Source organism: Propithecus coquereli, unplaced genomic scaffold (genome assembly GCF_000956105.1).
Source record: "Propithecus coquereli isolate 6110/MARCELLA unplaced genomic scaffold, Pcoq_1.0 Scaffold155, whole genome shotgun sequence".
NCBI lineage: Eukaryota > Metazoa > Chordata > Mammalia > Primates > Indriidae > Propithecus > Propithecus coquereli.
The window spans coordinates 1,262,341-1,287,362 of record NW_012139969.1 but is presented as its reverse complement, the minus strand read 5'-3'; the positions used below and the strand labels follow the sequence as shown (position 1 = coordinate 1,287,362).

The 25,022-nt window shown below is 60.5% G+C and overlaps 1 protein-coding gene across 1 annotated transcript; it reads right to left on the bottom strand.

Moving 5' to 3' along the window:
• Positions 1–260: 260 nt before the first annotated feature.
• Positions 261–25,022, bottom strand: SEMA7A (semaphorin 7A, GPI membrane anchor (John Milton Hagen blood group)). The gene is made up of 14 exons (XM_012640601.1): positions 24,817–25,022; positions 10,348–10,499; positions 9,808–9,849; positions 9,363–9,455; positions 9,057–9,141; positions 8,801–8,911; positions 8,022–8,161; positions 7,322–7,506; positions 6,358–6,466; positions 6,066–6,264; positions 2,809–2,936; positions 2,476–2,630; positions 2,234–2,295; positions 261–1,962 (listed from the first exon to the last, which is right to left on the bottom strand). Exons 1-14 carry the CDS (start codon positions 24,986–24,988, stop codon positions 1,601–1,603), a joined length of 1,995 nt encoding a protein of 664 aa, XP_012496055.1. The 5' UTR covers positions 24,989–25,022; the 3' UTR covers positions 261–1,600.

Below are 25,022 nucleotides of genomic sequence, written 5' to 3'. Positions count from 1 at the left end.
GAGAAGGTGGCAGGTGGAGGCTGGCAATGGGGAAAGGGTGCAGGAGCCATCAGGGCTCCAGGGCCAAGGCTAGGGCAGGCAGCGTGCTGCCCAGGAGCTGGGGGCTCAGACCCCTAATCCCACCTCTCACTAGCCAGAGTCTGCTGAGCCGGTTCCTGGGCTCTAACAAGGCGATGTGAGAATGGAGGCCTGGGTGACAAACAGGAGCCCCACGTCCCGCCCTGACCAGGACTGCAGCACAGGCAAGGAGCAGGCACAGGTAAATAAATAGCTCGTTTATTAGTAATATGTTACATTATTAAAGTGCATTGAGAAGAGATGCAGGGGCCAAAGCTGGAAGGCCGCCAGCCCCAGGCCCTGCCCCGGGCAGCCAGACACAGCCAGACACAGCCAGAGAAGGGCCCAGCTCTCTGCTGAAATCCATGGACTGGGCTGGGCAGGGCCACCCACTAGGAGAGCTTGGCCCGGGCCATCCCCACGGGAATTTTCACAGTTTAGCCTAAGTTATAACATGTCCTGAGCGGAAGGTGGGAGGCTAGGAGAATGGAAGCACAGCCCCTGGGGAAGGGGGCTGACGGGAAGGGAGGAGGCCCCCCTGCCCCCCAACCCCCAATGCCAAGGGCAGAGTCCTGGAACCTCCCCCTGAGGACCTGGCTCCTCCTTCTAAACGAACACCGTGAACCTAGGGCTCAGTTTTCTCCTTCACTCTCCCGTCTCCCCACCCTCTCCCATAACCTCCCCCCACACCGGGGGCTTGGACGACATCCTCTTCAGACCGGGCTCCCAGGGCAGAGCCAGCTCATGCCACTCTCCAAGAACCCATGCCCGTCGCTAGACTCTTAGCCCACCCCCAGGAGCCTCAGACTGGGATCACCCCCCTCCCCAACCCATCCCTTCCCAGCCCCTCCCTCTCCCACCCCACCCCAGCATGTAGTTTTGGTATTTTCATACAGATGCAGTCGGAAGTAGCTATACATGAAATAAGCCTAACATAAAAATAGAGCTTTTTCCGTCCTTCCGTCCGGAAAGCAAACATCCTTCAATAAACATGCAAGGCGGCTGTCCAGTGGGACCCGGGACTGGTGAGGGAGCTGCAGAGGGCAGGGCCGGGCGGAGGGTGGCCACGGGCCTGCAGGAGCACCGGCCACCCCAGACGTGGGGAGGGGGAGGGGAGGAATGAGGCCATTTGGGTACAGAGGGTCCCAAAGGACTCGGGCCTCAGGCCCAAGGTCCAGAGATGGGGGTCCCAGCTCCTCCTTTCCAAACCCCTCTTCCCAGCCCATGGGCTCTTGGGCCAGGAGCATCACTGTCAAGCTTGAGGAGTTTCTGAAAATATTCTCCAGAAGATAAAGTCTTGGGTCTTTGATGCCCCAACTTCACAGTCGGCGCCTTCGTTCTCAGCCCCCCACCACCCCCGCCCCAGCTGGGCCCAGCAGCCGCCTGCGGCTGGACGTCTCCAGGCCTGGCGTCCCCCATCGGGTTGTTCAGTCCCCTGGAAGCAGAAGCAGGCAAGGAGCTCCCGGGCCAGCCGGCTCTGAGTGTGAGACTTCCCAGCGCCCCTGGGCTACAGGAGCCTGCAGCACGCCCAGCCCAGGAGGCGCTAGTGGACCAGCAGGCCAAGAGTGAGTGTGGGCAGGACCCCCAGCCAGAGGGAGGCAGCCAGGGCGTGGGCACGGCCCAACAGGTGCTCGGCCATCATGCCGTCCTCAGGCAGCAGCTGCCAGTGCTGAGCCTCGCGGAAGTAGGAGCCCTCCCGGGCCACGCAGAAGTAGTGGCCGTACTGCTGGGCCGTGAGGTTCTCAATGAACAGGATGCAGCTGGGGCTCTGGTGGCCCGGCTCGCAGCTCTGCTCCACGTTCTCCTTGTGGTGCCACGAGTAGGTGGCGTGGCGGGACTCCATGGGGCAGCTCAGGTAGTAGCGAGAGTTCGGGGCCAGGGAAACCTTCTGCAGCGGGGCCTTGTCTGGGGAGGCAGGGGGCGCAGAGTGAGGAGGGGCCGGGGAGGCTGTGCCCACCCACAGACCGGGCTCGCAGGGGCAAGGCTTCTGACTGATCGCGGGAGCCCAGCCCGCGGTTTTCTCCTGTTCCCCACCTCCCTCATACCGGCCCCACACCGCGGGCTCCCTCTGCCTGGGGCCCGCTGACAAGGCCATGTCTCTGTCAGACCAGGACAACGGGGCATGGCTCTACCTCCCTCATAGGACCACGGCCTCTGGCTGGGCCAGATCAGGTACCTGGTTTCGGGTTGGGACATTCCTCGTGTGGCGCGGCTGGATTGATGGACTGCAGCACTGACCTGGGGTTGGAAGGAGGAGGGAGGCTCAGCAGACAGGAGGCTGCAGTCCCGGCCCTTCCCCGTCCTCGCCCCACCGCAGCATCGGCAGACGACAGAGCCAGCCAGAATGGGCCAGCACCGACACCCCCCCCACTCCCACGTCCACCTTCTCCCAGGGACAAGGGATCCTGGCCAACGTACCGCTGGGAGCTGTAGATGGAGACACAGCGGCCCTGGTCCCAGCCGCAGTAGGGGTCTCGGGACATGAGGCAGCCATGGCAGCCCCCGTTGTAGACTTCACACAGGTCCAGGGGCACCTGGCTCACCTCCCACTGGGAATTCACATACAGCTTCCGCTGGAAGGAGAGTAGAACTCGGGTCACACCAGGACCCCGGCCTACGCTGAGTCCTAAGCCCCCAGGCCCAGGGGCCCAGAAGCTCTTATAAGGACATGCAAATCGCATGCTAAGGAGCCCTGTCCTCAGCTGGCTGTCACTAGGTAGCCCCAAAGGACAGATTCGGGGGTAGGCTCACCCGGTCAGCATCCAGCGACATGGCCTGGATGGCAGCCGCGCGGCGGAAGGGTTGGATCTCCATGATGTTGAAGACGAGGCCATGTTCCCGCTCCCCTGACTCCACCACCTTGTGGATGGTGCCCCTGTCTGTGGGCGGCGGGCAGAGGGTCAGCACATGGGAGCCCCACGCCAGAGCCAGGCAGCCTCTCTCTAGGCTGGGGAGGGGCGGGAAGTCACGGCTCAGGCGAAGGTCACAGGACTGGGGTGGGTGGGGCAAGGAGAGTGTGACTGGGGAGGGATGTGGGAGCCCCAGGGCTAGTCCAGAGAGGCCATCCCAGGAGGCCCAGGGCTCCCCAGAGAGGGACCCAGTGCCCAGGGCTGCACGGGAAGCGTGAAGAACAGAACCCCAAGGCCCACACCCCCAAGTACTACGTGAGCGCTCTCCACACATTAACTCGGCTAACCCTCCTGCAAGGTGGGTGTGGTGGGTGTGCTCTTCCTCATTTGGCAAGTAAGGAGTGAGGCTCAGAAAGGCTCAGCAGTTTGCTCCAGGCCACACAGCTGCCCACCGGCAGAGACCAGGTTGGAACCCAGATCTGTCAGAGCCCTGCCCTTCCGCTTCTTCTACGACTCCCTGCCTCCTGGACTCTTAGGGGATATATTTTCTTTAAATACATTTTTTTTATTTTGGAATAATTTTAGATTTCCAGAAAAGTTGCAAAGATAGTACAGAGAGTTCCCATCTGCCCTTCCCCAATTTCCCCTAACGTCACCGTCTTACATAACCACGGTACATTTGTCACAAGCAAGCAATTGACACTGGTGCATTACTACTAACTAAACTGCAGATTCACCCGAATTTGCCCAGTTTTTCCACTAATGTCCTTCTTCTGTTCCAGGATCCAATCCAGGACTCCACATTGCATGTGGTCTCAGGGGATATCTTAATTTTTATAAAATCTTAGATCTGAAAAGGACCTTAGACCCCACATCAGAGTTCCCAGGTCATATAACCAGGCAGCCTGCCTCCCAGACCACTGCTCTCTCTGCTCCCACTTGGGGACTAATGGGCATCCTGACCCCTAGTCCTCCCAATCCCACCTCACCTGCTGTCCCAGTTTCTAGAATAGCCCGTCTCCCTCTCTCCCTCCCTCCCAATCTCCCAGGGCATCACTTGCCCCAAAAAAGCAGTCAGATGATCTCCTGCCTAGGACGTCTCCTCTACGTGCCTGTGATCCCTGTCTGCACACTCCGAGATGTGGCCAGGGGCTCCCTGAGCCCGCCAAGCCCCCAGCCCAGCCACTGCCCCACACCTCCTTCCAAAGCAGCCCCAGAAACGGCCTCTTGTCGGCTAATCCTTAGGAGCAGAGTCAATAACTTCTCCCAGTTGTGAGAGTCTCCCATTCTCTGCAGAAGACTCAGAAAGTTCTGCTTTTTGTCTGGCCCCAACATTTCTGAATGCCGCAGGCTCCAAAATGGTGTCTCTCCATTGCCCCACAGAGAGAACAAACACACCTTCCCTGATCACTCAAGTGTGCTCCCACCCACCTCTGCAGGAAGGGAGTCCACGGCCCACACCCAGCCTTCTTTGTCCTGGCTCCTGCTCCCAGTCCCGCGCATGACCTCTCCTCCGCTGCTCCCCAGTGCCCTGCCAAGCCCCTGGCTGACCACAGCAGCTAGGCCAGCCCCTGCCGGAGCAGGGACAGGGGCCCGCAGGTGCAGTCATGAAGCAGGTAGGGGGTAAAGCGGTGGGGACTCAGGACCCAGAACCCAGGCCCTGCACCGTGGGAAATTCCACTCCCCAGGCTTCTAGGAGCCAAACAATGGTGCTGGGGTTCTAGTTTCCGATAAGGCCACCATGGCCAAGATAGCCCCAAGGCGAAGCAGCAGTAGGAAGTCACATGGGGAAATGTGAGCAACTGAGGAGGGAGCCTAGGGCCTGAACCACACGGCCCCAGAGGTGCTAGGGGCCCTTTCTAGTCTCCGGGAAGCCTGTGGCCAGCCAACACTGGTCTCCGAGCCCACTCCCAGGACCCCCCTTGGGCCACAGCCGGGACCGGGAAGCTGTCACAAACTCAACTCAGGGCCAGCTCCTCCATGTCCAGGGGCTTTTGGAACGCAGGAGCACCCCCAGGGCATCCCCCAAGCCTCCTCCACCGAGGCCCTTCCAGGGAGGAGGAGAGGCTGCCCCTCCGCAAACTCTACAGAGGCACTGCCGACTGGAATTCCTGCCTCACATCTCACTCAATCCTTTTTGTCCTACGGTCAACAGAAAAGAACCCAAACTCTGTAAAATAATTTAAAGAGGCTTAGTCTGAGCCAAATTTGTGCAACCGTGACCCGGAGAGCCACGCCCGAGAAGCCTTGAGCAAGTGGTCTCGCCGTGGCTGGGTTACGGTGTGGTTTTATACAGTCTAGGGAGACAGGAATTGCACATAAAGTCGTAAATCAATATGTGGAAGGCGTACATTGGTTTGGCCTGAAAAGGGAGGACATCTTGAAGTAGGGGCTTACAGGTTGTAGCTGGGTTTAAAGGTTCTTTGACTTGAAATTGGTTAAAGAAATGAAGCTTTGTCTAAAGGCTCGGAATGTTTAAGTTAAAGAAGTCTGTTGATCAGAGACAAGCCACTGGACGTATAACGAGACTCAAGTGATCTGTTAAGTAAATTTATGACCTGCAGGTGTGGTTTAACTTTTGTCTTACATGGCCTTAGGCCTGTTAATAATTCTGTATCTTATTTTTACAAAGAATAACTCCAGAAGGGACGGGGCAGAACTAGGCATGTCTGATCTCCCTTCTCCTCACGGCTGCAACTCAGCTTTAAGGTGTACACTGCCCACTCCTCAAATGTCTCCTCTCACTTGCACAGCCCACAGCAAGCAGAAGTTCTGACTTCTTCCCTCTGCCTGCCAGAGGCTCCCAGGACGCCCTGTGACCAGGTCCCTGCTCCCGACCTTGCGCATCTCTTCCCTGAGTCAGACATCGCGACCAAAGCTGCATCCAGCTTTGCTCAGACTCGCCACCTTTCTGCCTCCGACTCCCAGTGTGTGGTCTCCCCCTACCCTGGGATGACTTTCGCTTTTCCCTCTGCCCGCCATCCCCCAGGAAGCCCTCCCTGCCTGACCTCCACAGCCGCACACGCTAACCCAACAGCTGTAGTAACTCAGTTTTTCCTTCCATGTGTAAAGATGCAACCCGATGTTAACTACGTTATCCTCCACACCTTTCGTATCCATTTTTACAAAGCAAACCAGGGCTCCCAGGTAGCTCCTCACCTGTGGTTAGGTAAAGCACGTGAAAGGTCTCCCCGTGGCTGGCTTGCATGCGGTGGACGACGACTTTCTGGTAGTGGTACTTAGAGTGGAACAACGGCGTCTTCAGAGGCCCCATGGGCTCCACCCTCTGCGCCACCTCAGGGTGACTGTCGGCCACCTGGAAGGTCTCCGTGGGTATCGGCTGCTGGTTTGGGAGGCACTGGCGAGGAGAGCAGGGCTGGGTCACTGGGGCAGCTGGGAGGGGGGTGGCGGCAGGGCTGGGGCCTGGGCCACGGCTGGTGTCACCGCTTACCTTGCCCGGCCGAGGGTTGGGAAGGCTGGAGTGGTAGCCCTTGAGTGAGGAGGTGCGGAAGACCTTGTCAATGTCACCAAGGGAATACACGCAGACAGCCGAGTAGTTCCTGCAGGGACACAGAGACCACCTCAGTGGGGGGCCCAGGATCCACCCACCTCCACTCCCCCCGGCCAGCAGACAGGGCACAGCCACACCCCTCCAATCAAGCTCCCCAGCCTGCCATCCTTGAGCCACGCCCCGTGGCTGGAACAGTTATCAAACAGCACTGAAAGGAGAGAGGGAGGGAGGAAGTTCAGCCTAATTTCTTTCTGCTGCAGTCTAAAACCACAGCCTCGCGCTCTGTTCCAGAATCACTGAGTTCAGAGGCCATCTGCTCTACCCACCCCAAGGCAGGAGGATCCCAGCATGGGCTGGGAGATTCTCTGACCCTGTAGCACAGGCTGCACTGCAGAATGCTGGTACCCCAGCAGGACAGGCCCCATCCACGAGGGAGCCACGGAGCAGGGTCTTGGCTCCCCACATCCTGTCCCCCTTCTCTCCCCATGCACATAACACTTTTGCCTGCCTTGTTTTCGATCAATGAGAGCGATTAAGAAGTGCAAATTATCAGGCTCAGGCAGTGCCTGAGCAGGTGTGATAGCACCCAGCACCCAGCACCCAGCACTGCAGCAGCCTTTTCCCAGGGCCCAGTGTCCGCTCTGAGCACACGCAGGTGGCAGGACACGGGCACGAGTGCAGCCATGAGTGTGCATTCAGTGCATGCACACACCCATGCGTACAGACTCACGAGCACAACAGGACACACAGCGCACTGACTGTCCCCCAGGCAGACCCCTGTCCCTTCAGCCTGTAGTCCCAGCTCATGCCACATTGGCTGTCCCCTCAACAGAGCCCAAGTCCTCTGATTCCTACTGGACACTGAACCCATGCCAGTCCCAGCCCCAGGATGAGGGCCACTCACCAGGGGTTGGAGAAAACACCATAGACCCTGGTGTCCCTCCACTGGCCACTGGGGTCGGGGAGCAGGAAGACGTCCTGCAGCCTGTTGAAGTTCTTGTTGGTGGTGGCGTCGCTGCACACCAGCATGGCTTTCAGGAAGGTGTTCCACTTGGAAACTGACAGCGAACTCTCGCCACCCTGGTCCCCCTGGAAGAGCGGATGGGAGAGGAGGCCCCTCAGCACCTGCCTGGGCTGCCAGGAATGCCAGCACGCAGGCTGCAGAGGAGGAAGGCAGGCTGAGGGGGGCCAGGACCAGCAGGGGACGAGGCGGAGGTGGCCCCGGACTCAGGCCAGGTTTCCAGGTGAGGCTTCAGCCAGCAGGCCTGGCCGACCCAGGGCACAGGGCCAACTGTGGGGAGCTACAGGTAAGGATACTGGGTCCCCACAGAGCAAGTGGGCTCCGACACACATGTGCCCACTCACACAAGTGAAACAGTCACACTCACGCATTCACACGCACGCACACACACACACACACACACACTGCACACCGACACACGTGCACAGGAGCTCAGCCATGTTACCGACTCACACACACGTGATGCTCTGCACAGTTGCCCTCAGTCCCAGACACAGACCCGCTCACACTCTGCAGGCTCCTCCACGCGTGTGCGCACGGGCCCTCACACCCTCGCTCAGCCACCGCCCCACGTCCCCCTCACCCTGCACAGCTGGGCCACGCGGGACACGTTGAGAGGAGCCTCGGGATTCTTGTCGGGATTGTCCTCTCGGAAAAAGTAGTAGATCTTGTCATCGTAGTCCTGGTCTTGGTGCACGATGGTGGCCTTGATGAACTGCGGGTCTGTAGGGACACGGGGCAGGGGGTGTAAGACCGGGGAGCCTGCCGGGGGACCACCCGGCCCTGCGCACCCTGCTGCACTCACTCTGGGGCTGCCCAAAGCCAGGGCAAATCAGAGCTGGAATAAAACTCAGACCACCAGGTCCGACCCCTCAAGGGGCTCTAGATGCTGCACCTCCACCCCACACCTGTTTTGCCTCCTCCTACAAAGATGTCATCAGCCCAGGAGCAATGACTTCATGTCTAGGGACTGGGGGAAGATCCCTGGGGGCCCCAATGTCACTTCTGCCCAGTTGGCAGAGTCCTAATGAGGAGGGGGAGTGGGCTGCCCCCCCCATGAGCTCAGCAGAGGATAAACTTTGGCTCTTGGGGACCCCACACTGGGTCCAGAGCTTCCTCTGTTTTTGTTCCCCAAAGCGTGCTGGGCCCACCTGCCTCCACACCTTTGTCTCTGCTGTTCCCCTGCCCCCAGCCAGCCCTGACTCCTCAGCTCTGGCCGCTCAGCCCTGTGCCCAGCTCCTGCTTTCCTGAATGATCCCAGTGGTCCCCAGGGAGCCCTCCCAGGAAACATCAGGATCCCATCTGCCGCCCTGGGCATTCACACCCCCTCTCCGCCCTCAGCCCAGCCGGAGCCTGACTCACTCTGCATGACAGTGTCACTGGTGTACAGCTCACTCTCGCCCCGGATACGGCGGAACCGAGGGATCTTCCCATTGTACTCCTGCTTCCGGATGGTGGAGTACACTTCCTCCCCTGGGGAGGGCAGGAGAGGGCGTGGGCAAGGGCAGACAGCTCCTGGAAGTCCCCCCACCAGGCCGGCCACTGGACATGGAGCTGACCACCCCCTGCCCCAGCCCAGCAGCGTCCCTCTGGGGCCCCCGCTCCAGCACTGCCCTACCTTCAAACAGAACCAGGGAGTTCTCGTCCGGGCTGAAGGGGGCATAGCCTCTCATCTCGCCAAGAGGCACCACAGTGCCATTCGCCTGCCGGAGACCCAAGCAGCCAGATGGCCACATGATCCCATGGCCACAACCCCCCATGGGGGCTGGTTTCCCAGCCAGAGGCCCCATCTTCTCAGAGATTCTGCCCAGGGTAAGGCCAGCCTCAGAGTGTAACCCCCCCCGCCCCTTCCCACCGTCAGGGGCAGAAGCCCACCCAGACGTGAGCTGAGCAGGCTCATGCACACGGGGAGGGGCCTTCTCACCAGGTTCCAGCAGCTGGGGCGGCGGGCATTGGTGCCACAGACCAGCAGTCCCTCACTCCTTCTCTCCAGCAGCGTGATGTAGTTCTCACAGTCCTGCCCAGGGAAAGGGAGAGGGGGAAGGAGAGAAGTTGGTTGGTGGCAGGCCCTGGCAGGCCCAGCACGGGGACCCTCAGTCTCGAGGAAGAAGGCATCGGAAGAGCTAAGCACAGGCAGCAGCCTCCAAGGACAGCCCAGAGGAGGTGCAGCAGACTCCATCCCCCAAGCACAGAGGGCTCCGGAGAAGCACTATGTGTCCCCATCAGCCTGGGCCTCCTAGGACTGGTCCAAACCTCCCCCATCAGCCTGGGGCTCCCAGGGCAGGGCCACGCTTCCTTCTGCAGACTCTTGGGACCTCCTCTTCCTTTTCCAAGGGGCTCGACCCCGCCACGCTCCGCCCCCCACTCACCCGCTTGTCCAGGCAGGACCCCTTGGTGGAGCCGATGTTCACCTGGGGGAAGGGGAGGAGCATCAGTCCATGCTGCCAGGGGCGCGACGCCCTTTCCCTGCAGCCTCGGGACAAGCCCTGGACCAAACAGCCACTACTGTCATTTGACAGATGAGCAGCAGAGGCTCTGAGAGGATGAGTGACCTGCCCAAGGTCACAGAGCTGCTTGCGCAGTCTCACACCCAGAGCCGAAGCCCAGAGACCTCAGGTGGTGAGCCATGGTGCTGCCCACCTGGACAGGCCTGTTAGCACCCGTTTTTTCTCCACACTGCCCCAGCTCCGGCTCCAATCTGGACTACCTTTAAGGAGCCTCCCTCAGAAGCCATTTATAGGATACGGAGGTGGGGGCCAGTTTAGGAAGAGATGCCAGCTCCCCTGGATTCCCTGAGGCCCCTCGCCAGGTCCAGAGGAGAGATAGGAGGGAGATGGGAGGTAAGGGGGAGAGAGGGGAGGGAGGGGCTGGGCCGGTCCCTGGGGCCAACAGAGGGGGTCCAGGCTCACCGTTCGCACTGACGCGTTCTTGCCCTCGGGGAAGTCGAAGAGGTAGACCTTGCCGCGTCCACCCACCCACACAGAGGAGCTGCCCGGCTCGTGGAAAAGCACCGTGTGCGGCTCAGCCTGGCCAAAGTCCACCCGGTCCTGCCCTACACGGCCTGCGGAGGAAGCAATCGGTAGAAATATTAAAGCGGGGCCCTGAGAGAGAAGATTCTGGATGCCCCACCCGACCCCCAAGCACACCAGAACCCGTGTGGCAACTAATGCTTGGTGCTCGGGGCACTGGCAGGGCCTCAGAAACAAGGTCTGAGCTGGGGTGGCACCAGGGCTTGGCCACAAGCAAGAGACCCTTGGCACGGTCCAGCAACCAAGCTGTCCTCACCAGAGCCACAGCCCTCCCCCAGGATGGCAGCCTCTCTCCCCCTCAGTATGTGTGACCTCAGCGTGGGGCAGGGTTTAGGGACCTCTGGAGAAAACAGATTCCTCCTCACACACACAACACTCTCGAGGGGCTGGGCCGCCTGGCTCTGCTCTGTGAGGTCTGTTCCCCCAGGGCAAAGCAAGCAGCCACCTGCACCTGGGCCTTTCAGCAGAAGCAGGGCCTCTAAGCACCCCACTTAGAGCCCAGGTTCCCAGGAATCACTTTGTTCGAACCCCACCCCTCCTTCAGGAAGCCCTCTCCAACCCCTCCTGGGCCACCCCCAGTCCCTTAGTGAGTACTAGATCCTAGCCGGAAAGGAATCTTAACATCCACTCCCTCCCATTTCACAGATGGGAAAACAGAGGTCAAGGGAGCAGCAGCCCACAGGCACACAGAAGCAGGTCAGTAACAGGCCCCGAATCAGAGCCCATGCTCCTGCCCGCCAAGCTGCACTCTGCAGCACGGCCGCTCCGGTGTGGTTTCACCCACCAAGATGCCGGCTCTCCTGGGGGAAAAGATCAGCTCTCCGGCCCCAGTAACTGGGACAGGGGGACCTTCACAGAGCGCAGCCTGGGCCTTTCAGCAGGACTGACCGGGACAATTTTGCCCAAAAAAGAAACTGGCTACAGCCATTGCCTCCAGGGAGATGTCTCATCTCCGGTGACATTGCTGAGTTTGTCCCGGTTGCAGGACTAAATTACAGGGATGGGCTGCCTGTGGCCGTGCCCCCAGCAATCAGCCAAGGCCAGCATCTTCCCACGTCTGACCACCCCGGGGCCTCACCCAGGAACTGGGTCTGACCACTGTTTTTCCAGCTGCAGCAAACTCTGGGGCAGCCAGAGTGGGTGTCACTCTGGGGCAGCGACACCCGAACTCCAGCCCCAACAGAAAAGAACCGCCATTTCCTCAAGTCTGCCCCAAATCCTTCTTGCTGCCGTTTGAGCCATCCCTACTATACTGCGTTTACCAGGGCAAGGAGCGGTGGACCACACACTGCAACGACTGTCATTCGCTTTCCTTAAATACCTCCCTGCACGGCCAGTCATCCCTGGAAGTGGGAACATTCTCGTTCTTCACCTCTGCTATGGCCTGGCTCACTGTTCAGAGGAGGAACCTGAGGCCCCCTGGGGGACATGCCTAGCCCAAGGTCACACTAGCAGGTAGGACAGATCAGCTCGTCCAGACTGAGTACGGGTTCTCAGGAACGTGCGGGGAGATACTAGTATGGCTGCCACAGACAGTAGTGCCGAGCTCACCGCCCTTGGGTGGCCTGCCTCTCCTTGGGCATTCCACAAACAGCCACTGAACGGTGGACGTCAGCCCCAGGTGTACCGGGCAGGGGCTGAGAGCCCAGGTCTGTGCTGGTGGTTCACGGGGAGGGAGGGGTGCTGGCCAAGGCCTGGGCAGGGATGGCAGGTCTCGGGCGCTGCCCTGCTCCCCCTCCTTCCGGCTGGGTCAGCGCCCGATGGTCTTCCTGACTCAGCTCCCACGGCTCCCTTTCACCCGCAGCCTGAGCGGCAGCCCAGGATCCAGTCCATAGCCCCAGCCCCCAGCCCCCAGCCCTTCCCCCACGGCCAGCGGGCAGCCAGGACAGGTGTATGTCTGCGCCTGGAGATGTGGGGCTGGGCCTCAGAGCCACAGCCCCGCAGGGACCAAGGAACGCCCCAGCGCTCAGGCCATGCTGACCGCCTGCACCAGTCACCTCAGCCCCGGGCCTCAGAGGGGGCTGGCAAGGGCTTCGCAAGGAGATGGAGGGGCCTTGGTCTGGGGGTGCAGGACCGTCAAAGGGAGAGGGAGAGCAGTCCTGCCCAGGGAGTCAAGCCTGGGGGGAGAGGCCCAGCCACACTCTGAGAATGCGAACTGAGGGCTGAGACAGCCACAGCTCTCAAGCAAAGCTGTCTCAGCACAGACCTCGGCGCCGCTCACAAAGTATTTGCTGAAGACAGAAGGGAGGGTGAGAGCCGGCGGGGGTGCGGGGAGCTGCTGCAATGCTAGGACCAGGACAATCCCATGCGGGTCTGCAAGCCTGAGCCCAGTTCCCCTGAAATCCTAGCCGCTGCGGCTGGGTGGGAGGGGTGAGCACTGCTCTTCCCATTTTGCAGAAGAAGAGACAGGAGCCCAGGAGCATTGCCTCCCCTGACCCCCAGGTCCCTGGCCCTCCCAGCTGTGTGCCTGGTGATGTGTATGGGCAGGGGAAGGACACGAGCTCTGCCCCAGCACAAGGCCTTGGCCCATTCTCCACCCAGCCCCGGCCTGGGCTCCTGCACTGCCCGCGGCCCTCAAAGGGCCTGATTGTGCCCGGGAAGTGTCGAGCGGCAGCAGCCCGATGAATACATGAAAGGAAGCTTTGTTCAGGTTGGCAGGAGCGGGGGCTGGGGGCTCGGGGGCAGGAGGCCTGCCTGGAAGTGAAGGCAGCACCAAGGCATCGCGGCCAGGGTCTGTGCCCCGCCGGATCAGCGCGGAGGGAGCTGGGCCTGGAAGGGGCGTCCTCCAAGGCTCTGCCAGCCAGGGGCTGAGCAAGGCCAGGGCTGCCCCTAAAAAGGCCCAGGCCACGGGAGTGTCACATCCCTAAACACTTTCTTTTTGCTGCTTTATGAATCCAAAGGGATGAGGAGGGCGGATAAAAGCTAGATGGGCAGGAACAGGTGGGAGAGAATTCCCGGCAGGGGGAACAGGCAGAGCGATGGTGGGAAGCCAGTGTTCGTAGGTACAGGGGACAGAGGCACCGTGCTGCAGACCAGCCAGTCCTGATGACAGAGTCAGGACGGTGGGCTGAGGCCCCGTGCGTGGCAGGGGAGGGGAGGTGCAGCCAGCCCAAGGAGACTCTCACCCACTGGCCATCCGTCCCCCTGCTGCCTGCTCTCTATGAGCCGGGCGGGAGTGGACAATGCCTCCCCTCCTCTGGCGAGCCCCCACCTCCCGGCTCCCCCTGCTTGCCGTCCTGCTTGTCTAAAAGGAGCACCGTCTGGCACCATGACCCCCCCTCGCTCCCCAGCCTGACGCATTAGTGGCTGACTAAGTGGTAGCTAAAAGCTCCCAGAATAACCAGGGGTTCAAGCAGGGAGGGGCTAGGGGCACATGGGGAGGGCATGGCCCAGAGGCAGGCTGGGCACAAAACAACTCACCTCCACCGCCATGTGACTCCAAGCCAATGCTCGCCCTTGCTATACCAAGAAAGCACATTCAGGCTGCCCCGCGCCCAGCCTGACTCCATGGTCCTCCTGAGTCCCACCTCCTCACGGTGACAGGGCCAGCAAGGCCCACCCCAGCCAGATGTGAGGGCCACGAGGATGGCTGGGCTGTGGGAGACAGTCCCCCAGACACAGCCCCCTGGCCAGGTGCTCGCGGAGCTCTGAGCCTGCTGGAAAGAATCAGGTCTGACTCCTCTTGGGGCCCTCGCTCCCATCGCCATCCCAGCAGCGGATGACGGCAAGTCTGAACTTCTGCGGAGTGGGTTTTCCTAAAGCAGGACTGCCTGGCGGAGCACCACTCCTTGTCCTAGTCCCTCTGGGTGCCGTCGCCATCTGTCACCCGCTGTCCCCACAGCCTTGTTGCTTGTGCAAGAGGACGGCCTGAGGGAGGGGTGGAGTGGGGGTTGTTTTTGCCAATAAAAGGACTGGGTCCCATGGTCCAGCCTGACCCACTGACCCAACAGGCCTTGAATGCTAGCCTCAAGGAGCCCTTGGCAGGAATGTGGGCGCCCCACAGGGAATGCCCAAGTCAGGCAGCCAGGGAGGCCCTGGGCCAAGGGGCAGGAGCCAGGCTAACCTCAGGTTAGGGACCCAGCCACACCTGGCAGGAGCCACCACCCATAGCTGTGCTCCCCCCTGCATTGCCAGGCCCACCTCATATCCTCTCCTAGGCACAGGATGGCACAGAGAGGAGAACGCGGGCCCACGTGCGGCTCAGTAATTAGCCTGCAGCCTCTCCACCCTTTGGAATCCCACATCCCACAGGTCAAGGTAGAAGGGCAGGGATCTGAACAGTCCTTGAGCTAAGGGGGCACAGAGATCAGAGAGGCTGTGCCCCTGGCCCAAGGGCACACAGCAAGGGAGGCTCAGGGTTTCCGGTACCCATCACCCAGCTCCATCTCTCCAGGACCACATCCTGGATTTCCTGGAGAGCCTCTGATTTGCAAAAAGCTGCATATTCAGCCTCTCTCCACTTCTCTGAGTCATTCTTGCTCTCTACCCTTCCCTCCCTCGTTCACCAGGCACGAAGTCGCTAACCTGATAACTACAGGGAATCACCCACCCACCCACCTTCCGGGTGAGACCCTGATCTCCCAGGGCCTTTAGCAATCAAAGCCTTAAATCCAAGGGAATGACTAATGGTGGAGCTGGAGGTGCTGTGTCAGTGCGGTGCAGGGAGACCTCTCCGCTAGGGTGGGGGCGCAGGAACAAATGTTTCATCGGTTCTGTCTCTCTTGGTGTGGCCGGGGAAGAGGGCATGAGAGCCCAGTGCCAGAGCGGCACTGACCATGTGCTAAGGACAGGTCATGGTTGCTGTTGGGGGTCACGCCAACACACAGGCAGGGATGGGTTCCAGAAAGCTGCCTGGCAAGGGCAGGGCCCGTGTGCTGGGGCAGGTGGCGGGGCCTTCCGGAGGAGTGAGAGGTCTATCCGTCTTTATCAGCCGTGGGAACAGCGAGCTATGTACTGAGCCAAAGGGGAGCATCCTGCCATCCACCAAGGTCAGCTGTGGGTGGGAGGGGGCGTATGTCACGTGTGGGCTCAGCCCTGGCTTCAAGGAGCCTCACGCTCGCTTTGGCAGCCAGGCGGCTCACCGGCTGAGACGGTGATCAGGGGCTGGGCCTTCCTGAGTCCGTTTTCCTCCCCGTGGATTGGCAGGGGCGGGGAGAGGCAGAGTGCTGGGATTTGTTTAAGACTGGCTTTTATGACCCACCGTGGTTCTTGGAACAAGTCACAAAACAATCAGAGTTAAATTCATGGGTCATTTTGGGAAAGTGTGAGTCTATGAGCAACGGGGAAGTCAGAGTCAGCAGAAGCTGACGTTCTCATCCGTCTCCACTGACTAAGCCCACCAGATCCCCACCCACCCTGCAAAGAAGGCAGGACAAGGGTCTGCACGCTCATTTTACAGACAGGAAAACTAAGGCCCTTCCAAGCCACCAAGGGCTGGGTGCTCTCTGCACTGCACCTCTGTGTTCAGGACCAGGAGGCTTGGCTAGTGGGGAGACTAGCTGGGCAAAGTCTTGGGGAGAAGGGGCAGTGTGGAAAGCAAGCTGTAGGCGGCTGAGCCGAGTAGGACTCAGGGGCTCAGGGAGGGAAGGCTGGCACTGAGACCCAGCCAGAGTGGGTAGGAGGCCCTGAGCCCAAGCCCAGGGAAAGCAGGAATTCTGGGACCAACACTATGTCCTGTCCACCTTCTCCCTGTTCTTCAGCCCAGCAGGTTCCAAAAGCCCTAGCGTGGGGCTGAGGTCAGCCGGTGGCACCTTCAAAGCAGAGAATGGGCAGAGGTACAGGGCCTGTCCTTGGGCCCAGAGCCAGGGCAGGGGTGGGGAGAGGCAGAGGATGGCTATACCACCCCAAGTGTAGGGAGGGGCAGGTGGAAGACTGCTGAGAAACAGAAGGTTCCCGGGCCTTAGCCTTAGCCTGAACCAGCAGGGGACACGGTGTAAGGGCAGCCAGCCAGCATGGCCCGTGGGGACAGCCGGCAGGGGCTGGGCTGCCGGGGCTGCGTTCCATCAGAAGCCAGAGATGCCCAAGGATGATGACGATGCCGACGGCGGTGATGATGCCCCTACCACCCAGCCTTTCCACAGCATTCACGATGTGTCCAGCACTGCTCTAAATGAGTTTTAGATATATCAACTCATTTACTCATTGGTGAACTCTGCGAGGTAGGTGCTCTTCTTGTCCCCGTCTCACAGATGAGGACAGTGAGGCACAGAGAATTTGAGTGACTTACCCAGGGTCACACAGCCAGTAAGTGGCGGAGCAGACGTTGACACTTGGGCCAGCTAATTCCAGAATCTGTGCTTCTGACGCGGAGCTCCACAGACAGGCTCTGGGGGCTTCCAGGACAGCCCTTCCCAGACAGGCAAGGGGCCAAGGCCCAGCGGGTGGAGCCCAGGCAGGGGTCATTGGCCAGTGAAGGACACCCTGAGGATACCGTGTGTGAGCGAGCGTGGGGTGCAGGCCCGGGTGGACACAGTGAAGTCCTACACTTTACTGTAGCCTCGGCATCCACTGTGAAGAGCAGCCGGACTCTGACGCCAGCAGCAGGGCGCAGCCCCAGGACAGGTCCCCGTCCTCCCTCCTCCCAGCTCCTCCCTGTGCGCATCCAGGTCCCTGCCTTACACAACCTCCCCCCATGGGACAGCTAGACACAGCCCGCCTGACTGATCCCGCTGACTCCACCCCGGCGCGGACTGCGGTTGTGCCACGGTGACCCCTCCCAGTCACTGAGTGACCCTGCTTGCTCTAAACCCACCAAGTAAAAGTCCCTGTGGAAAACTTGTTGGAATAACACACTGAACCTAATAAAGATGTTGGCCCAAGGCACGTGCACAGGCGCGCTCTCTCTCCACGTGCTCCCTGATATCCGTCTGTGTGTGTGCATGTCCTGTGGTATGCTGTGTACACCCCAGGACCTGTTATTAACAAAATCTGTATTTCCATCTGTGTCTCTCCTAATCATTGAAGGGTGTTCTCCATCTCGAAGCTCCTTAATCACAACAGCGGGGCAGGCATCTGGGGTGCAGCATGGGGTGTGCCCTGAGTGTACCAGCATGACTAATTGGGAAGATAAGTCTCCTGAGATCTCTGCCCAGAAGAGAAAATGCTGTGTGGTCTGGGGCTGACCACAGCAAAGGACAAAGTGCGCTCACCAGCCCTTCTTTCTGGGCCCACCCAGCCAGGTTCCCACCCAGCCAGCACTTGGACAAGGCACTGGCCAAAACTCTGGCCTCCACCCCTAGCTCCTCAGTTCAAGAACCCACCATGGGCCGCGCACGATGGCTCACGCCTGTAATCCTAGCACTCTGGGAGGCCAAGGCTGGAGGATCACTTGAGCTCAGGAGTCCGAGACCAGCCTGAGTAAGGGCGAGACCCCGTCTCTACCGAAAAGAAAGGAAAAAAAAAAACCCAACCGGGCGTTGCGGCGTGCTTCTGTAGTCCCAGCTACCCAGGAGGCTGAGGCAGGAGGATTGCTCGAGCCCAGGAGGTTGCAGTGAGCTACAATGACCCCACTGCACTCTACGTAGGGCAACAGAGTGAGGCTCTGTCTCAACAAAAACAAACAAGGCAGCTGAGCACCCCTCCTCACAACCCCCCACCGCGGCTCCCAACTGCCCATCCAAGCAGGGCAGGGCAGTCAAGGCCCACCTCATCTCTGCACATCTCTGCCCTGGCTCATTCCTCTCTCCATACTTTGCTCCTGTCCTCCCTTCCCCTGGAATGCCCTTTCCTCTTCTCTCTGTGCTCGTGGATCTCGCCTGTCCTTGAAGATCTAAACCCCTGGATCCAGGAAGCGTTCCAGACTGCTCCAGCCCTCACCGCCACCTCACCCCACCCCCATCTTGTGCCACACACCACCTGGCACAGACCGTCTTCCCTCAGATCACACTGTCTGGTGGGATTTCACCTGGACTGTGGGGTTCTGAAGGTGAGGGCCAGGCCTCCTCTCACTCCACTGTCATCCACTACCAGGGCTGAGCCAGAGGGGACAGCTCAGACAGCAGGGTGGCGCAGCACTGGGGCAGGCCAAGCCCCCATGCCAAAGGGGTAGACTTCTTAGAAGACATTCCTGGGCTGTAGATGGGGCACAGAGCTCATCATGTGACCTTGCTTCCTTAATAGGCTGGGCCAGAGCCCTGGGCCGAGAAGACAACATGAATGCCTCTCTGTGCTGTCTCTGTCCCACCCCAGGCCTCTGCTCCCGGCTCTGGCCTGGCTCCTCCCCTCCCCCAGGAAGCCTTCCTCAATTGTACCACCCCACACGGACCTTCCTACTCTCACCTCCTGTCACAGTCCTAGGCTATACCTACAGGTCATTGTTGACCTCCGGGGGTCCTCCCAGTGACACAGGCAGGAGACCTGCCTCTTCAGGCACCTGGGGATTCCCCAGGACAAACCCGGGGCTTGTCCTCCTGCTTCTCCCCAGAGGCGCTGAACACAGACCTAGGCTGGCTGCCCTCCACGATGAGGGGTCACCCTGGGGGTGCTGGCACAGGGCCCAAGCCTCTGATTGGAAGCAGGGGGTGCAGAAGGCACAGCAGGTTCAGCTTAATCCCAGGCTGCCGTGACGGTTAAACCCAGATTAGCCTCAGCGATGACACAGATCAACCTGCCTGCGAGACCCAAGGCCCAGCCGACCTGAGGGAGGACCAGAAGAGGTGTATGGTCCAAATCTAAAGAGAGGAAGGTCACAGCTGGTGCGGCTCCTAGGAGTAGACAGAACCGGGCCAGGAAGGGTCTGGGCCTGGCTGAGCTGGCAGAAGACGACACAGGCTCAAGGAGCCCACGCCTGGGACAGAGCATGAAGGCAGACAGGCAGCTGGAGAGAGGCCGAGGGCTGGGGCCAGCAGCAGGCTCGGGGCAGAAGACAGCCCTGGTCCCAGCTCTGTCTGTCTCACCCAGTGACCTTGGGCCTCAGTTTCCTCATCTGTGCCATGTGTGGCTGGCCCAGCTGATCTCTGACGTTTCTTTTCTGACGTCCTAATCTCTGTGTGTCAGGCTGTGTGGGCTGGGGTCATCCAAGAAGGTTCCTCAGAGGAACTGAGAAAGAACTGGTGCGACTCTGCCGGGCAGAAAGCAGGAGGCGGGTGAATGGGTGGAGAGAGAAACAGCAGGCAGGGCTGTGGCCCGAGGCAGGAAGCGGGGAGCTGGGGAGTGGGAAGGGAAGAACCGTGGGTATCCAGGTGGCAGTGGGGCCAGGCCACCATGCAGGCGCTGAGTGTTCCAAGTGGCTGCTCAGCACAGGGACGTGGAGGAGGGAGGCGCCTCAAGGAGGCCAGGGCTCAGTCCCAGAGACTCAGCAGGGCCAGCGTGGAGGCCGGGTGGAGAAAAGGGCTTGGAGAACCACCTCGTACCACAGGGAGCAGAGGGGACAGGCCCTCAGGAGGAGGCAGGGCCCAAGAAGGGCCACGGTCCTCTCTCCTCCAGCTTTCCCTCTGGCCTGCCTGGCTCACTGAGGACGGGTCAGCCAGCCACACACCTGGCAGCGGCCCTCCTTGCAGGGCCAGGGAGCCCTGGCTCTTCTGAAGGCAGGGCAGGTGAAGGGCATCCTTCCTCCGCCCACCCTGGGAGACGAAAGGCTTGGAGGAAGCCAGGCAGCCCAAAAAAGGAAATCAAAAAAAGCGGAAACTCTTCAGCCCGAGAGCTGCCAGCCAAAGCAGGGGAAGTATGGTGTGGTCAGTCTCTTGTGACTCAGCCAGCTGTCCGGCAGTGGGTGACATGAGGTACGTAGGGCTGGGGGAAGAAGACAGGCCCTCAGCTAGCCACCAGAGCTGCCCCTGGCCCTCCTCAAAAAAGGGGACCCAGCTTTCCTGCTCCCCTCATGTCTCCAGACCCCATCCTCAGCCAGATAGTGATCTACCCCCGCCCCCCACTAAGGAGGCCAGGGTTCCTGGAAGGGGAAGCTGGTCAGAAGGGGGTCTGCCCCCTCCCCCAGTAGAGCCTGCTGCTGCTGGGGGAGCTCCTTCCTCCCTGCAGGGGGAGTCTCAGCAGAGGAAGAGAGGGAGGAGACAGCGCTGGGGGACGCCTCCTCACCTGGAGCATCCCCCATGGTCAAGAGTCCATGGGAAAGCCCTGGTCCCCCTGGACCCAGACCCAGCTTCCCACGAGGGAGTCAGGCATTGCCAGCACCGGGGAGGCTTTCCCTGCCTGCCACGGTCCTTCTCCAGAGGATATAGCCTTCGTCCCCACTGCTGCCCTGACCACAGAATGACAGGTGGCCCAGCTCAGACATGCCCTCCTACAAAAAACTGTCCTGGAGCCCCCATGCAGAGGCCTAGGCTAACTCAACACCTCCCTCTTAGGGGCCCTCATGTGGCTTGTCTCCTCTCTGTGGTCCTAGCTGCAAATTTTTGAGTCTGAAATCCTATCAGGTGGAGTGGTTCCTCCTGTCCCTTCCTTCCCCAAGCCGACTCTTACTCCTCTTGCCATCTCAGCTTGCCACCTCTTCCAGGAAGCCCTTCTGGATTGGGAGGACTGCATTAGGCACCTCCTTAGCCTCCACAGCTGCCCTCTGTTACAGGATCTGGCACATTCCATTATACCTGGAGGTTGATCTGCCCATCTCCCCACCTACACTGAGAAGTCTACAAGGGCATGGTCTCATCTTGCCTCTCATCAATGGATCCCCCAGCCAAGGCCCAAGACCAGCACATAGCTGGCCCCAGCAAACGTCTGCTGAATGAATAGGTCCACCCCTGAGGCCACAAGCCAACAACCCACTTCCTCTAATTGATTCTCAGCCTTTAGCCCGAGAGAAAAAGACAGACAAGAACATGAAACTGGAGGATTTCCCCTGACCTCCCAGGTTTTAATTTCTCCTTCAGGTTTCTTGAAATCTAAGATTTGAACAGGCCACCAAGGCCCCTGCCAAGCCCTTACCACCCCCAAGAGGCAGGAATCCCAAGACATTAGAGTTCAGAAAAGAATGAGGCCCTCCCCACACCCTCTTTGGGCATCTGGGGAAAACGAGGCTCAGAAAAAGGCAAAGATTTTAGAACAGATCAGGCCTTATAAAAAAATAAAGAAATAAAAAGAAAAAGGCAAGGATTTGCCCAGAGTCACACAGCAAATCAGGCCATAGCTGGGGCCTGAACCAGGCTCCCAAGAGCCCACTTCTTTCCCCTTTGCATGGTCATCCTCGGACCTGTGCCAGTGTCCCTTCCGGTCCCACCTGCTCCCAGAATCTCCACCATCCAGGGCAGAGAGGTCACGCAGCTTAGTAGGAAGTGCCTGGTGACCTCACCGAGCATCTCTCCCAGCTCAGGAAACTCCCCTTCTCCTGGGAACTGGCCCCCCGTGCCATTCTGCAGGGGGAGTTCACCTTGAAGGTGATGAACACATCCAAGTCCCCAAGGCGGCAAGGATTTCCACTGGAAATGCTGATGCTTGGGGAGCCCCAGCTGTGATCTCATCCCCTGGAGGAGGTGACAACAACCCCCTGCCCTTGGGGAATGGGCCCATAATGGCTCCACAGCAGCCACCAAATCAACAATAACATCCTGCTGTTTAATTGGACAAGAGAGAAGGAGGGCAGAACCAGCTGGGCAGGTAGAGATAGGAAACTTGGGCTCTGTTTCCCCTCTGTGGACAGATTGGCTCACCTCTGACCTGAGGGGTCAGGACCTTCCTGGGCTTCTCCAGCTCCTCTAAGCATTGCTGGAATGGGGGAGGCGTGCACAGCTTACACAGGCATGCCAACTTCCTGCCAACCCCCTGCCCTTACCTGCAATCCACTCCCCTCCAGCCCCTGCTCACAGAGAGGGACCACACATTTACATCTCCGACTGGCCATGTGTCAGTGACAGCCCTTGGGGGATACAACCCCCAGAGCCCTTCCTGCTCTGGTGAGCTCTGAGGGTCAAAGACAAGTGTGGAGCTCAAGGACACCCAGCAAGTCCGCGCTGGCACTGCCCCCTCCCAGGCCCGAGCTGCTCTGCCAGACTTCATCAGGCTTCAGAGGCAGCAACCTTCCAGATCAGTGCAGGCTGGGACCCTCTCAGAATTTCCCCACTCAAATCTTTCCTTAGGGCTTGGAGGTCCAAGCTGCAGAAAATAAAGAACTTTCCATAACTATTCCAGTTCCCACACTTGTCCTGGCTCAAAACTAAAACCCCAATAGAGCCTTATAGAGAACTGGCTCCAGAAACAATCATCATTGCTGATCTTGTCATTCCTGGAGGCCTCCCTACCCCCACCCACCCCCTGGTGGACTGGGCTCTAGGCTTACAGCAAGCAAAAGAGGGTCCTCCCCCGACCCCATTCTTGGGTTTGCCTTAGCCAAGCCCATTCCTGTCCGACTGCCATGTGTCACCCCACAGGAGACAGGAGGCAGCTGTCAGCCAGGCACACCATCACCAGCTGGTGGCCCTGGGGGGCAAGGGGGAGAAGGTGAGTGGCAGGCCCTGTCTGGCCAGTAGGGCACCTGGCACCGGGTGAAGGAGACCACAGACTGTCCTTGGACAAGACTGCTGAGGGGCTGGCAGACCCCAGCCAGCAGGGGTCAATAGTGCATTACTCAGCAGAGGGCATGGCCAGTGTGGCTACAGCAGTGAGCTGTGGGCAGGGGAGGGGGGCACGGGGCTAGGCTGGAGATTTGAGAAGTGGGTGAGAGGACTGAAAGCAGCTTTAAATAGCCTCAGGGTGGAGACTAAGTGCTTGGGATGGGATGTATGCATTAAGTGCTAAGAGGTGGGTATACATTAAGCAGGGAGGGAGGGTCATGGAAAGACTTTGGGGGAAAAGCAAGCAGAGCCAAATCCAAGGGGTTTGATGCAGGGAAAGATTCCAGAACTCTCAGACATGACCATTCGTCCCCTCTGGAGTGCCCACGCGCTGTGATGTCCAAGACAGCCAGGAGGACTGAAGGAAGGCAAAGCTGCTGGGAGGACAGAGGAAGCCTGCGCTGGAGCTAGAATGACAGAGGGGTGTGCAGGTGTCCCCCAGGAGAAGGTGGTCAGAGCTCTGGCTGCACTGCACCTCTCCCACCGGGAACGCATCAGGCTGGGCAGCAGAGCTGGCCCCCAGCACACCTCAATCATGGCCACAGAACCACCTAAATCCTTCTCCCCTCCCTAACCCAGAACCAGGATTAGTCCTGCGCCAGATCAGAGCCCCTGCCTGCACCCGGATCTGCTACGCTGCCCAGTGACCTTGGGCGAGTCACACTCCCTCAGCTGCTGCCGCAGTTTGGGCCACTCGTTTTGTGTGTGGGGTTTTTTTTTCCCCTCTGCTAAGAATACCTGCCCCAGATAATGCTCAGACTCCTGCAATCCCTGCAAACTGTCAAAGGCATCAAAAGGCTCCAGGTGGGCCCAGACCCGACCAGTCCCCCCAGCCCCCACTGTGAGTCCCCCACAACCACCACAGGGGGGCTGCAGAGACGCCAAATTTGGGGACAGAGCCGAGTTGGCCTGGGGGTGGGGAGGCATTTGTGTGCAATGCAGGGGAGAGGAGCTCAATCCCTTGCGGCAGAAAGCTCAAACCCCCGCCTAGCAGGCTTTCTGTCCCATAGTACAGAGGTCTCACCTGAGGTGCCCGCGGGGGAGACTGCTCCCCCAGGCTCTCACAGCCACCATGGCCTAAAAGCTGCACCCCTACCCCAGATCAGCCGCCCGGGGGGGTCCCAACAGCCGCGCCCCACCCAACGGGCACTGCCCCCCACGCTGGCGACGATTTCTGGTGACAACTGCCACGTGCGGGCAAGGGGGGAGCGGCCGGTCCTGATATTGCAGAGGCAGAGCCCGGGTGCCCCAAGCCCCCGCACCGCACCGCGTCCCGCCTCGCCGCAGGGTGCCCACCCCCTTGCCTGGCCCGCGCTCCGGGCCGGGGCGGGGGCGGGGGCAGGCGGCGGGGTCTTTGTTCCCGCAGCCGAAGCGCGGCAGCGGCTGCAAGGGGTCCGCGCCCCCCTCGCCCGCCCAGCCTGCGCCCCGCGCGCCAGCAGAGCCCGCAGCTCAGGTGGAGGCGGCCGGAATGGGGGACCCGGGCGGGGAAAGGGTCCTGCGCAGAAGCCCCCGCGCCGGAGGACCGCGAGCGGCTCGGGGCCAAGACAGGGGCCCGCCTCCTCCCCCCGCGCCCGGGCGCTGCGGCTCCAGGCTGCCGGCGGACTTGGAGCGACTTAGCCGGGGCTCCGGCCCCCGGCGCGCGCTCGCCGCAGCGTTCCAGCCGGCTCCGGCATGCCCGCGCGCACACTCGCACACACTCACCCAGACCCACACGCTCCTAGCGGGGACAGCGCGGGGACATCCCAGGACCCGCAGAGCAGCGCGCACTCACTCCCTCCGGGTGCCGCACATTCCGCGCCCGCCCAGCGCAGCGTCCGATCCCGCGCCCGGCCGGCCGCGCGGCGCCGCCTACCTTTCCAGACGGCGGAGATGCGGGGTCCGCTCCTCGGGTGGCCTTGGGCCGAGGCGGCGGCCGCCCAGAGCAGCAGCAGCAGCCGCAGCGGGAGCCCTGACCGAGACGGCGGGCCAGGGACGCGGGCGCGCGGTGCGCTGGGGGCGGCACGTCTGGGCGGAGGAGGCGTCATCCCGTGGCCCCGGAGCGACAGCGGCAAGCAGCCG

Bases quoted from the DNA above. Each gene is read 5' to 3' on its own strand.
- SEMA7A (XM_012640601.1), bottom strand. From the start codon at position 24,988: ATGACGCCTCCTCCGCCCAGACGTGCCGCCCCCAGCGCACCGCGCGCC. The intron at 6,265-6,357 runs GTAAGCGGTGAC...TCTCCTCGCCAG, and splicing joins CCAACCCTCGGCCGGGCAAG to TGCCTCCCAAACCAGCAGCC. The intron at 1,963-2,233 runs GTACCTGATCTG...CTGCCTCCCCAG, and splicing joins ATGTCCCAACCCGAAACCAG to ACAAGGCCCCGCTGCAGAAG.